We start from the raw sequence: 13,778 nt of genomic DNA on the forward strand, positions 1-13,778 counted from the left end.
GTAAGATTCTTCGCTGTTGCGAGCTGTGCAGCGGAAAGAATGTTTCGATTTGTATTCAAGTTGTTGTTGTTATGTGTAACTGTGCAGGCTCAATTGAACTATAGTGATGTAAATTTGTTCCTTGAAATTGCTAATAGCTGCTCGTGCGTATATTATTATCAATGTGAGGCTGGGTATATTATTACCGATGGTCGAAATATTTTTAACGAAAGGTGAGTACAGTTATTCAAGAATAACTTAAAAACGAAGACAATTTGTACCTCTTTACTAAGACCGTCCCTTGGCATATAGTCCGTCCAAAATAACAGTTAACTCGCGTCATCAAAATTGATGACATCACAAAGTCGCAATGTGGTCGCGTTAACTTTGACTTTTGGTTTGTTTTGGCTTTGATATAAAATCTAAATTCTGACGCAAAATAAAATAATGAAACGAAAATAATTCTAATTCTAGTAATTCTAATTCATATATTATCGAAGGATGGTTAATTAAACCGCCACAAGAACAGCCACCACTTGTAGGTTAGGGTTGTTTTATTATATTTACATTGAGTTCTTTTCCACAACTTCTACGAAGTGGAGTTCGGAGTGCATTATTATGTTGTTGTATCTCTAGAGGCCTGATTCACCTAATTAACAATTTTATATACAAATAATGTATTTTCATTGATCATATTTACCTTTTTATGTTTAGTTCTTGTTTCCTTCGTTGTTGTGTTTCCATCTCAAGTTTCCTTGTAAATTCATTATGATATGAGTAGATTTATCCTTATTTTCTTCTGTTACTACCTGTATAAATTTCTTGCAAAATTCGACAGTATATTTTTCCAGTATCTGCAAAGAAATTAGAATCCATTCTCCACTCTTATATTCCAACCAAATGCTCATGTATACACATGGAAAATTATACATATATCTACGCACACAAATATTACACTTAAGATGTTACCCTATACTAATTATATACACATCTTTAGTTGTTTCCGCTCTTATCTCCCTGTCTTGATAACAGTCAGCATTGGGCGATAAATCCCATATCAGGAAAGTTTCATTTGGTCACTGCCACGAGTTCATCCAAAACAACTGTCATTGTACACAAGGTTTCTTTCTACAAGACGAAACAGTTCTTCATTGTATATCCCTCTCGAAAGACAAGTCCAATATAATGTCCAATAATTGTCCAAAAAATGGTGAAGGTATATAAAATGGTGAAGGTGTATTTTATAATGCATTTTGGCATACGTAGAAAAGAACAGATGGTTTGACGATTTGGCTTCACTCGGTTACGATCGGCCCTAATCACTAAAGCTCACTAATCTTTTTTTTAATTCGGTAATACCGTATGTAAGGATATTTTTCAGTGTGGTTTATCGGAAAACGTTAAGTTTATATGTTAATTATTACGTTTATCAAATAAATTGAACAACAATTCACAGAATATTGTTGCAATATTAGATTGCAGTTTGCATTTTACACGTTTTTCATGAATCATAAAATTACGAGCTTAGATTTTTTTATCTTTTCTCTATTATTATACTCAAATATACGATAACAAAATACAATCAATATAACAGCGTTTTCGACAAAAGAAATGAAACGAATAAACTAATGAATTAATTCTATTTTTTAATTTATTTATTTCTTGCTTAAGGTATAAGGTCGGATTATTACTACTATAGTGTCCCCTTCTATTACTACTACTTTTTGGTTGAAACTGTTTTTTTGTATATCTTAAAGTCTCCCTTAAACGAGGGTTTATGTGGACTCGACCTACAATCTAACCACGGTCCTAAGCATTAAGCCTACCGACTAATCATTCCAGAAGGCATCCGGTCTTATCCAGCCTGGTTACTGGCGTGACTGGGATCATTTTCATTGTCGGATTTTGCACTCTTGCCTAAGGACAATGACAAACATAAATTTACGACCATGCCCCAGCAGGATTCGAACCCGCGACTATCGTAACAGTAGGTGGACCGTCCTGTCGCCTTTGCCACTGCGCCAACCAAGACGGCGGTTAATACTATTTGCAACATTCCCTTTTCCTTTAAATAAACAAAACCATATAAATTTAATATATTAACTACATGCAACATTTTGTTCTTGTATTTATTAAGCAAATATGAGATAAATACGAAATTAATCTGCACAAAACTTACAGAAAAATCTTGATATCTTAAAAATAATTACTTCACCAATAAATTAATCGTTTTCGCTACCATCACTTACGTTCAATGCTTGAACAAACTTTAAATAGTAAAAGAAAGAAACTTGGTTAAGACTTTGACTAGTTGTGACTAGTTGAAACAATTTAGATTTTTTAAGTTATTCTTGCTGATGAGTATTTCAGACCAAAAAACATGATGAAAAAAGTAGACAACAGGTCAATTGCACAATACTTGAAAAGTGGAAATCTATAATAATAGAAAAGATACATATTAAATTATTAATCCGAAGTATCTATGTAAAAAAATACTGAATTCGATAATTTTGTTATAAAGTTTTCCATTTAGTATTATCAAGTTATTCAATGTATCAACACGCTAATCATGGGAAGCTCAAAATTGAGTTTTCGACCTTCATTACCTTTGTCGTTTGACCTGAGGAAATCTAAAAATTAGTTTTTTTTTATTCAACATAATTCCCTGCAAGGGTGATTCAAAAAGCAATATTTATCAACACGCGAAATTCCTGTTTATCCATTTTTTTCACAATAACAAAAGTTACTTCCCTCAAAATGCTATAATTCACAAACTAATGATCCAACAGCTGTCAAATTTATACACGCATCTTTTGAGGGTTAGGGCTAACTAAAAAACAGATGGATTTAATTCTAGTACTGCCCTCTATGTGTCAGGCTGGGGACTTTTCAATTGACCTGTTATTACCAGCTGTTAAAACTGAATCAAATAGTTACTGCAGATGTCTACCGACGTCTATTGAATAAATTGATCGATGAATACCCTCGATTTCAGCTCGAATGGGAAGCTCTGCTGTACCCAGTGAACTCACTAAACATAACATCTTCTGTTTACCACTTGTTCAAATCGATTCAGCGTGGTTTAGCTTCCACAGGATTTCGAAATGCTGAAGAGCTTCGTAAGTGAACCCCAATCTTGATTGGGCCACTGCCAAACTGATATTGCTCTTTCATGTTATCAGAAAAATTAAAGAGGTCGTTATAATGTAAAAATCTCAATGGAGCCCTTTTAAAGTGAAAAAATCATCAGAGTACATATGAACACCAGCAATTGAACATTAAGAAACGTAGCTTAGATGAAAATAAACAAAGAGTTATCTTTTAGGGCTGGAGAGGACGAGGGTAAGAAACCAATATTCTGTGAAGGCGGAAAATATCAAGGCGAATTTATCTGCTGCAAACATCCAAACCAGACAATCACGGAAAATTCCACGACCGGAACGCCAACTACAGACAATGCCGTTACAGTTCCTGTTATTACCACAGAGAAGGTAATTGAAAATGATCATTATAAATGTAAATTAATTTTAAAGATATTTTCTTATATTATCACTGCCTTTTCGCATTTTTCTGGACACCTTTGTTGAGGCCAAAATTTATTTTCGTCCTCAATCTTTGCTGACACTTAAAACTGATTGATCCCTTGCTTTCTAGGAACCAACATAAAATACACTGTTGGAGCTGAAAGATCTCGAAATCTCTTCACTAGATCTCCCCAGAGCTGACGATGGGCCGCAATCTATCAGCCTTCGGACATTGTTACCCTTTGAATCTTCAGATCACTCTTTAAAATCTTAAACAATTTGTCTTTGCAACTTATCGTGGTGCCTGATCCGAAAATATTTCCGTGACATATCTGAGGAATTATCTCACTTTATTTAAAATCGATCGAATAACACCTTTTTTAATACTATCCTGGACAGAACAACGCAGAAATTGTCTTAAAAGTCACTTTTGAAATACTTCAGGCTTATAGATCTCAGGCTTACACATAACGCCTTATTGGACGCTTACAGACTGGGGCAATGTTTAAACTTTGACGCATTGAAGCCATACAAAGCTTTCAAAAGGGCACTTGAAAGGGCTTAATATCAGTGTTGATTATAATATTTGTCTTCTTCAAAATGCACTATCTTAAAGATACTGATGGAAATTACTTGGACACCTATTTTAAAGGAATGTCATTGAGATTTACAATAGCAGGTGATTCACTATTGTCAATACTTTGGTACTTTCTCATTTATTTTAAAGCCTGCAATGGGATCTATATCATAAAGAACACCTGAAGCCTCAACATATACCAGCTATACCAGCGAATCAGTTGTTAAATATTTTTGCATAATTTCCTCCGTGTTGAAAAGAAGCGGAGATATTTCTTGACAGCGAATCCTCCGAAGTGGATTATTCATAGTCATAAAGACTTGCAGTGCCTTTGGTAGGATCAGTAGAATGTAGACTAACTGATCAATTGAAAAGTCCTCGGCCTACCATCGTAAAACACATTTTTTTGGAAAATTAGATATTTTTATTCAACATAATACCCTTCAAGGGTGATACAACGATTATAACAACGCTCCAACTTTTCCATACCACTTTTGTAGTACGATTTGTCTTTTGCTTCAAAATAGGTGTCAGTTTCGTCCATCAACTCTTCATTCGACGAAAATGTCTTCTCAGAAAGCATTCTATTAAAATCTGAGAACAGGAAATAGTCACTGCGGGTCAGATCTAGAGAATGCAGTGGATGAGGAAGCAATTCGAAGCCCAATTAATGAATTTTTGCCATCGTTCTTCAAATGCTGCCGTTTTTCGGCGATATAGTCCTTCAAATGGTCCAATAACGCTATGTAATAGTCGCTGTTGATGGTCCTTCCTTTTTCAAGGTAGTCAATGAAAATTATTTCATGAGCATCCCAATATGCAGACGCCATAACCTTGCCAGCCGACTGTTGCGTTTCCCCACTCTTTGGAGCAGGTTCATCATGTGCAATCCACTCGGATGACTGTCGATTGGACTTCGGAGTGAAATGATGGAGCCATATTTCATCCATTTTCATCCATTGATACAAAAACTCGGGTTTATTACGCTTGATCATCTTCAAACACTGCTCCGAATCATCACTCACTGTTGTTTTTGGTCAAAAGTGAGTTCGCGCAGCACTCACTTTTCAGAAAGCTTTCTTATACCCAAATATTCATGAACGATATGATGTACACGTTCAGTTGATATCTTTAGAGTATCTGCTATTTCATTCAGTTTCAATTTGCTTTCAATTTCAATTCAAAATTATTTTGTAGAATTTTTTAATGTTTTCGTCGGTAACAACCTCTTTTAGGCGTCCACTGCGTTCGCCGTCTTCGGTGCTCATTTAACCCCGTCTAAACTTAGCATACCAATCCTTGATGGTTGATTTTCAACATAAAAGCTATGTCGAATCATAACTAAAAGAAGCCTTATTTTGTCAAATGATTTGTTATTATATAAAAAGTAATTACGCTTTTTTTGCAAAATCATTCATTAATTTTTAAATATAACCGATTATCTTACCTCCTCAGTCAATAAGTTGCACTTGAGAATGTCCGCATCCGCAAATTCCAAATACTTATAAAAATTAAGGGTTTCAACAAATATGTAGCATGAATATCAAAATATGGAGAAATTTGTTATATTCATATAAACATTATATTGTGGTTTTGTTTTCGTATAATACATGCAACCTAGAGTGATCAATCTAAATAAATTACCCATAATGCCTTTAGCAAGTAAACCACACCATAACATTTATTTTTGAAGAAGCAGTGGTATTTGATGAACCTCTAACATTCACAGACTACTCTATAAGTTTAATATTTAACAATTTTCAACGTATTACATCAATTTTTCTAAAAGCTGTTTAGGTTTTGTAACGTAATCTTTATGTTTTTGGATGTGCTGAATCCGAAATTTACTTCCTTTTTGTAATCGGATTACACCTTTGTTGACAATTTAAAACCTTGTATTTCTCTCTTTGTACAATTTCTGAAAAGCCTCTCTGAAGCGTCCAACAGTATCTGATATCATTCAGCCGCTCCATTTTCATCGGTATCTTTTCTCCATCTCCTTAATGTTCTGGTGAAGCCCCTCCCAAGTTTTCCGAAAAATAATCGAAATGATTTTAGCATTCTTTTGACGATCTGTTTATAGTTAGGGTTTTGTTAATTACTTAAAATTTTCTTTCCTTAATGAACTCCTTAAAAGCAATCACTCCTTCCTTTTGAGGAGCTGTCATGATCGTGGTCAATTGCTGAGCCAGTTATAAGTCGTCTAATGTCTAGTCGACAAAAATATTAGCCTTTGCTTCTGAGAAGTCTGGAAATTTTGAAACTATATATTTGAAATCTCCATCTTTAGGTAAAAATAAAGCAATTTTAAAAATTATTTCATCAATCTCAACTTTATGTTCAGCAGTGGTAAAAGATCTTTATGAGTTGGTACCAATGTTTCTTGGAGGACATTTTTTCATTAATTTAATCTCGTTGCCCAACTCTTTTTGACCCAATAAATTGTTCGCTATCACTGCTATACCACAGACATAAAAAGCAAGGTAATTTGTTAAACCCAGCTAGTTATGCAAAAAACATGCACAAAATCTAAAACTCTTTCAAGTTCTTGTAAGTTTTCTTTTAGGTGTAGGGAATGACTTACAGGAATGGAATCATAAAAACAGCCATTGTAAAGCAGTATTACTTAAATGCATCCGTCTGTCCTGATATCCTAGAAAAATTTCAAAAACTCAAAAGACAGGTTTTATAGCAGGCCTTATAGCATAATTTGTCAACACTTACTGAACAGATATATCAAAACAAGTTTGCCTTCACCATCTGCCAAATCGCTCATCGATGAAAACATTAATGAATACTAATTTCGTTTATTTTAGCCTAAGGAACGGAAATGTGGAAGGAGCCTTGCTATTTTTAACGAAAGGATCTTCACCGGAGAAGACGATTTGCCCGCTGTACCCGGCGAGTTTCCATGGCTGGTCATCCTGTACGAGAATAAGAGTTCCGTTTGGAAATACCGCTGCGTGGGTTCCTTAATCCATCCCAGAGTAGTTCTAACAGCCCATCATTACGTATTTAGGTAAATATTAAGCACTGACAATGCCGATGTAAATATGTAACACCCGGGTCGCCTTTTATATTTCGGGATTCCGCTAAACTAACATTAATATCGTAGAGCTTATTATTCATGACATTATGACGAAGAAGAATTATTTCCACCAACTTTAACAGGAGTATATTTCTTGAAAGGCAAGGTATGTAACGTTGCCTGTTCTTCTGAATAAATTATCTTAAATTCACAGGTTAACCCAACATTTCCATTGAAACTCAAGTTTCCTTCAATTTTCGTTTTCCATAATATAATAAATATAATATGAAGAGCCTTTTATAACGACATATTAAATAGAATAAAAGAGAAAATAAAACAATATGTAAGGTATCAAAATGATGTATTTATCAATATATAAACATTAGAACAACAAACCAAAGTTAATATTTCTATAAAATATTCTATAAGCGATAAACTCTTTTCCATACCGCGCACGACACGCTTTTTTTGATAATGTGCCCCCATTACGTCTGGTCTACAAGCATCCATTTATCTTTACAATCACAATAATATACACATTCCAGACATAGTATATTGTTCCAATCTTATTGCTGTCAATGTAGATGTCTGACATTGTTCATTGAATTTTGATGAATGTACATTGTTCAATAAGCAAAATTAAATCCTATCCCTATCAACATTCTCATTTCTATTTTCTCTTTGACCTCATCCACCCATGTTTAAACATTTGTAACGTCACGTTTATGCCTTGTAACTATTGAATTCAACCGATTTGCTTGCTGAATATCTTTACGAACTCAATAAAACCAATCTTTTCAAATTGTTCTTGCCTAAATTACCTTGGATTTCATTTAATATGTTATCCATTTTAATTAATACCTTTTCATACTTCAAAATCTTCAAAATTTGACTCGCAATTTCAATATTTCTTAAAAAGTAATGTTGTAGAAGTACTATATGATCAATGAACTGTGATTTTTATGAGTGATGCTCATATAAAAGACACCGAATCATATTTATCTGAACTTTCGTAGAATCAATTATGCCTAAAATATAATAAGCTTGGTATAGAATTGAATCCAAATTGCAAAATTAAATATAATCACCTGATTAATGTCTTTTCTCATTAGAACAACAAATAAACTATGAAAGATATAAAAAATCAAGGGTTACTAAAGCACTTACCATTGACAGGATCTAAACAAAAATGGCTGCCGTGATTCATTGGATTCTACCTTTCGATCGCTTGTAAATGGCAACGTCGCAAAGATTACTGAATACCAGCTGGAATCATCTAGAATCAGACTCTAATTTTAAAGAGGTTTGTTTCTGTTAAAAATATAATAGATACATTTAAAAAAGTTTAAATGAACATATGACGATGAAGTTTTATCGTTGACTGTTATTGGTTATATAGGACTAACAAGTCAATTGAAAAATCCCTGACCTACCATAGTAAGGCACAATTTTTTGGCAAAATTAGTTTTTTTTATTCAACATAATTCCATTTAAGAGTGATACATTGTACTAGTTGTCCTTTGCTTCAAATTAGGCTTCGGCGATCACCTCTTCATTCGACGAAAATTTCTTTCCAGCGAGCATTCTTTTGAGATCTGAGAACAGGAAATAGTCGCTGGGTGCCAGATCTGGAGAATACGGTGGATGAGGAAACAATTCGAAGCCCAATTCATGAATTTTTGTAATCGTTTTCACTGACATGGTGCATGGTCTTGGTGAAGCAGCACTTTCTTTTTCTTCAAATGCGGCCGTTATTCGGCGATTTAGTCCTTCAAACGGTCCAATAACTCTATGTAATAGTCAGTGTTGATGGTCTTTCCTTTTTCAAGGCAGTCAATGAAAATTATTCCATGCGCATCCCAAAATACAGACGTCATAATCTTGCCAGCCGACTGTTGTGTTTTCCCATGCTTTGGAGCGGGTTCATCGCCTGCAGTCCACTCGGATGACTGTCGATTGGACTTCGAAGTGAAATGATGGAGCCATGTTTCATCCATTCTCACAAATCGACGTAATAACCCGGGTTTATTTTACTTGATCATCTTGAAACACTGCTCCGAATCATCAACTCGTCGTTGTTTTTGGTCAAAAGTGAGCTCACCCACTTTACACAGACCTTTCTCATACCCAAATATTCGTGAATGATATGATGTACACGTTCAGTTGATATCTTTAGAGTGTCTGCTATTTCATTCAATTTCAATTTACGGTCATTCAAAATCATTTTATAGATTTTAGATACCAATCTTTGACGGTTGATTTTCCTGGGGCAGTGTCCGAAAACTCAGCATCAAGCCAACTGTATTTTTTCCCTTCAAAAAGCAATATTTTATCAACACGCGAAATTCATTTTTATCTATTTTTTTCACAATAACAAAAGTTACTTTACTTAAAATGCTGTAATTAACAAACTAATGATCCGACAGCTGTCAAATTGATACACGCATCTTTTGGGGGTTAGGGCTAACTAAAAAACATATGGATTTAATTCTGGTAGCGCCATCTATGTGTCAGGCCGGGGACTTTTCAAGTGACATGTTATAGAGATTGTATTATTTTCAAGATTATTATAAGATTGGAACATCTTTGTATATTAGTGCATCTAGAAGGTATTCTCCATTATTCTCATCGTTTTGGACACACATAAATAATGGATAGATAAGACAGTCACCGGATAGTCTTCGCTGGCACTCAATTACTCAAATGTACGTCTATATTTCAGCAATTTCCGAAATTTTTCAAAATGTGTTCAATTCTATCATAACATGATTATGGTAAATTATTAATATCGATAAATAATTGTTTTGCATTTCAAATACCGAAATATAAAAGGGAACCGTCGCGAGATGATTAAATTCGAAAAACTTACGAAGCGGATGAATATAATTCATGGAAAATCCAATATCTGATAATGATCCTAAGGATATTAAAAAATTTATATAGGTGTGTGAATTATTTTAAATGATATATGTATATGCCACAGAAAATGCCGAGACAAGACAATCGTATATTTCCAAACTTATGAAGACTTCATTTTCAGATACGCTTCGGAACCATTTCGGCTAAAGGCGTTGGCGAATGGAGATGCGGAACGAGGGCAGATAACCGGAAATGCCTTTTTAGAGCGAGACGTGATAGAAATTGTTAAGAATCCCGACTACTATTCCGGGGGGTTATATAACGATATTGCTCCGGTTATCCTGAAAGAACCTTTCGATATTTACAATAAACAATATCCCATAAACACCGTATGCCTTTCTGCAAATATGGCCATCGAAAACAAGCGATGCATAGTGGCTGGATGGGGGAAAACTGAACAGAATACGGGTAAGTCTTCATTAAATTGATAATTTGAAACGTTCGGTTATTTTAATGTATAGTCCATGGCTAAGTGAGCATGTTCAGTTGTTATATCATGTGCTAAACAGGCTAAGATTATTGAACCACTTTGGGATTTTGCATAGCAGTCATATAATGCATCTTTATTCAAGTACCACAATCAAGCTTGACAGTAAATGTCTGTCACTTCCCCAAAAATGTATAGTTTTACAAAAATGAAGACGTTTCGTGCCAAAATAAATCGATTCGCAAATTATTTTAGTGCATTATTTCGTAACAGAAAGTTTGCAACTGAATGAAATTATGACGACTATGTTTTGTTTTAAACAAGAACCAAATATTTGACTGGCATGTTAAAGATATAGAACTAGAGTATTCTATCTGGAGTGTCGAAACATTTTGAAGATGAATAATAATGATATGGGCATTATATAAAAATGTTTCGAACCCAAAATTGTATTTTCATATTCTGAATTAAAAAATCACCATACAACCCGATTAAACAAAAGCATCACATATAAACCAGGCTGTCTACTGGCGTAACTTATGAACGTGGCAGGAAAAGTCAAAGCACCCACATACATATATTTAGTAAACATGAAAATTAGTACAAGGAATAAAATTAGAGAAGAGAAAATAGTGGGAAAAACATACAAAAAAATAAGGGTTTTTACTATGCCTGTAGTTTGGTAGGAGTTTACAGACTAAATAGATACAATCTTTGCAAAAACGAGAAAGCCGAAAGAATAAAATTGCTTTTTTGTCACGAGATTAATTTACTCAGTCAAAAAATGAGCTTTGACAATAGGAGTTCCATAAAGTTATTTCGTCATATTTTGCATACTCTATTATTTTTTACTTCTGAACAGGGAAAAATGCAGCACAAGTTTGTCGAAAATTATATGATGTTTATGGTTATCAGTGCTTAAATAAAGGACCATTCACATAAAATTGAATACCAAAAGAACCAAAAGAAGGGCTTCAAATAAAATATCATGTATTAATGCTGCTGAAACAAAATGATATTGAACCACTTTTGATACGAATAATGAAAAGTAGATAACATATGACAATAATGTGTGAGAAAGATTACGGTTAAATCCAACCAAAGAATCTGACCCAACTATTAAATCGACTCTGGAGTTGATATAAGCTTTAAAAAAGATCAGAATTGATTTATACACAACACAACTGTTGTGTCTCGTATGTTTCCTGTAAGCTAAGAATCGATATAGATACATGACAAGATATTTACTACATTTAATAGTCGAAGGTAAAATTAAATGAATTAAACTCATAGCATACCTGCTAAGGTTACTACCAATTCCAATTAAATTGAAGCAAAATCAACAGAAAAATGAAACAACAGTTATACTTAAACTGTTATGATAAATAATCATGTTTAAGTAATAATATAAAATATAAAAGGTATGTTTTGTAGTATACAAAACGTTCGAAGCTTTTACTCAGATTTTTACAGCATTGACATAGTTTAATTTATAGTGAATAGCTAAAACACCAGCAAATGATAAATTCGATGAAAATTAATCATTTTAATTAACATTTATTTCTATACAGGATTTTCCAATCCTAATTTCAATATGTTTTTCGAATTTTTTTTAAATAATACATTATATCTTTATTATTTTATAAAAACTTGTTATTATATTAGTTTATTAGTATATTAGTTTTATAAATATTAATTTAAAATAATTTAAAATCATTGAATCAGTGAAAACGATGGCAACAATCCATGAATTGGGCTTCGAATTGCTCCCTCATTCACCGTATTCTCCAGATCTATCAGGACCCTAGCGACTATTTCCTGTTCTCAGATCTCAAAAGAATGCTCGCTGGGAAGAAATTATCGTCGAATGAAGAGGTGATCGACGAAACTGAGGCCTATTTTGAAGCAAAGGACAAGTCGTACTATAAAAATGGTATCGAAAAGTTGGAGGATCGCTATAATCAGTGTATCATCCTTGGAGGGAATTATGTTGAATAAAAAAAACTAATTTTACCAAAAAAAGTAGTAGTAGAATATAAAAGACGTGTAGTAGATAGGTTAAATAAGGTTTTTGTTTAGTTTTACTTAGTTATTACAACGACTATTATGTCAATCTTTTGTTTGTAAAACGTTTTTTTTTTGTGTTAAAAATCTAAGTTTGATTTGGTTTGGTTGGTTCAAGTTTTTTGTTAAAAATATTTTATACATTTATTGATCTAATGAGATGTCTACGTTTTCTAATAAATATCTCTTGATTAACCAACCTCACACAATAATTCGCACAAAGACTATTCCGAAAGCATTAACATGGTGACACTCACAGGGATTGTTCACCACAAGTCTTAACAAGACACCCATGATCATTCGAGACACTTTTCTTTTGAATATGTGGAAAACTAGCACTTCCCGCAATTTTATTATCTACTAGCGATCCGCTCCGGCTTCGCACGGGTGCAATGCTGATACTAAATTAAATACACTACAGAAAAAATATGAACGTTGTATATAAAAACATAGCGGCCCGCTCCGACTTTGCACGGGCATAAAATATATATGCCTATGTCACTCAATGAAAACATGATTAAAATCGATCCAGTATTTTTGGTTCATTCATTACTGCCCTTGGCCTGCACGCATTAAATTTGGAGTAAAACAATTCCTCTTCCCCTATACTTACTATGAAGATTTCCTGCTATCTTTGGAATATCTAAATTCATACAATTTTTATTACATTACACATTTTTAAACGCAAATTTTAAATTTGTAATATCTCCGAAAATATTTAATTTACATGCTGTAAGGAACCATATTGATCTATATTAATTGCACACTGTATTTAAGGTACTTAATTCGATAAGGATTAATGCCGTATTGCTTAAAATAGCTTCGTAAATAAGCCATTTTCTCACGTAAAAAGTAAACAATAAAAATGGTTAATGTGGGTTATCCCTAAAGATAAACATATACCATCGCGGACTTTTTTGTAGACCTTTTTATGGTGTACAATACTGTAGTACATTAATTTGATCTAACTCGTAGGGTTAGGCAGCGTTTTTGCTAATTGCTAAATAAGCCTAAAAAAATAGGTTAATTTACGACATCACGTTAGAAACCTCTAAAATTAGCAATGTTGCCTTAGTACATTATGCATGTATTATACATATAAACCTTCCTCTTGAATCACTCTATCTATTGAAAAAAACCGCATCAAAATCCGTTGCGTAGTTTTAAAGATTTAAGCGCACATAGGGATATAGGGACAGAAAAGGCGACTTTGTTTTATACTATGTAGTGATTTTACCGCACTATTATACTCAAAAACAG

The 13,778-nt window shown here is 33.4% G+C and overlaps 1 protein-coding gene across 2 annotated transcripts in view; it reads left to right on the forward strand.

Annotated features, from left to right (window-relative positions):
- LOC143205298 (phenoloxidase-activating factor 2) overlaps window positions 1–13,778 on the forward strand; it is a 29,981-nt gene that overhangs the window by 4,271 nt on the left and 11,932 nt on the right. The window contains exons 1-4 of one of the 2 annotated variants that reach the window (XM_076418531.1): window positions 1–212; window positions 3,305–3,470; window positions 6,897–7,099; window positions 10,149–10,435. The exon at window positions 1–212 is cut by the window's left edge and continues 67 nt beyond it. In XM_076418531.1, coding sequence (XP_076274646.1) covers window positions 40–212; window positions 3,305–3,470; window positions 6,897–7,099; window positions 10,149–10,435 — 829 coding nt within the window. In that variant the 5' untranslated portion in view covers window positions 1–39. The remainder of the gene's footprint in view (window positions 213–3,304; window positions 3,471–6,896; window positions 7,100–10,148; window positions 10,436–13,778) is intronic. The other variant, XM_076418530.1, reaches the window with a different exon arrangement.

Source organism: Rhynchophorus ferrugineus, unplaced genomic scaffold, assembly GCF_030347505.1.
Source record: "Rhynchophorus ferrugineus isolate W39M unplaced genomic scaffold, kcgeb_rfMv2 rfM11, whole genome shotgun sequence".
Taxonomy (NCBI): domain Eukaryota; kingdom Metazoa; phylum Arthropoda; class Insecta; order Coleoptera; family Curculionidae; genus Rhynchophorus; species Rhynchophorus ferrugineus.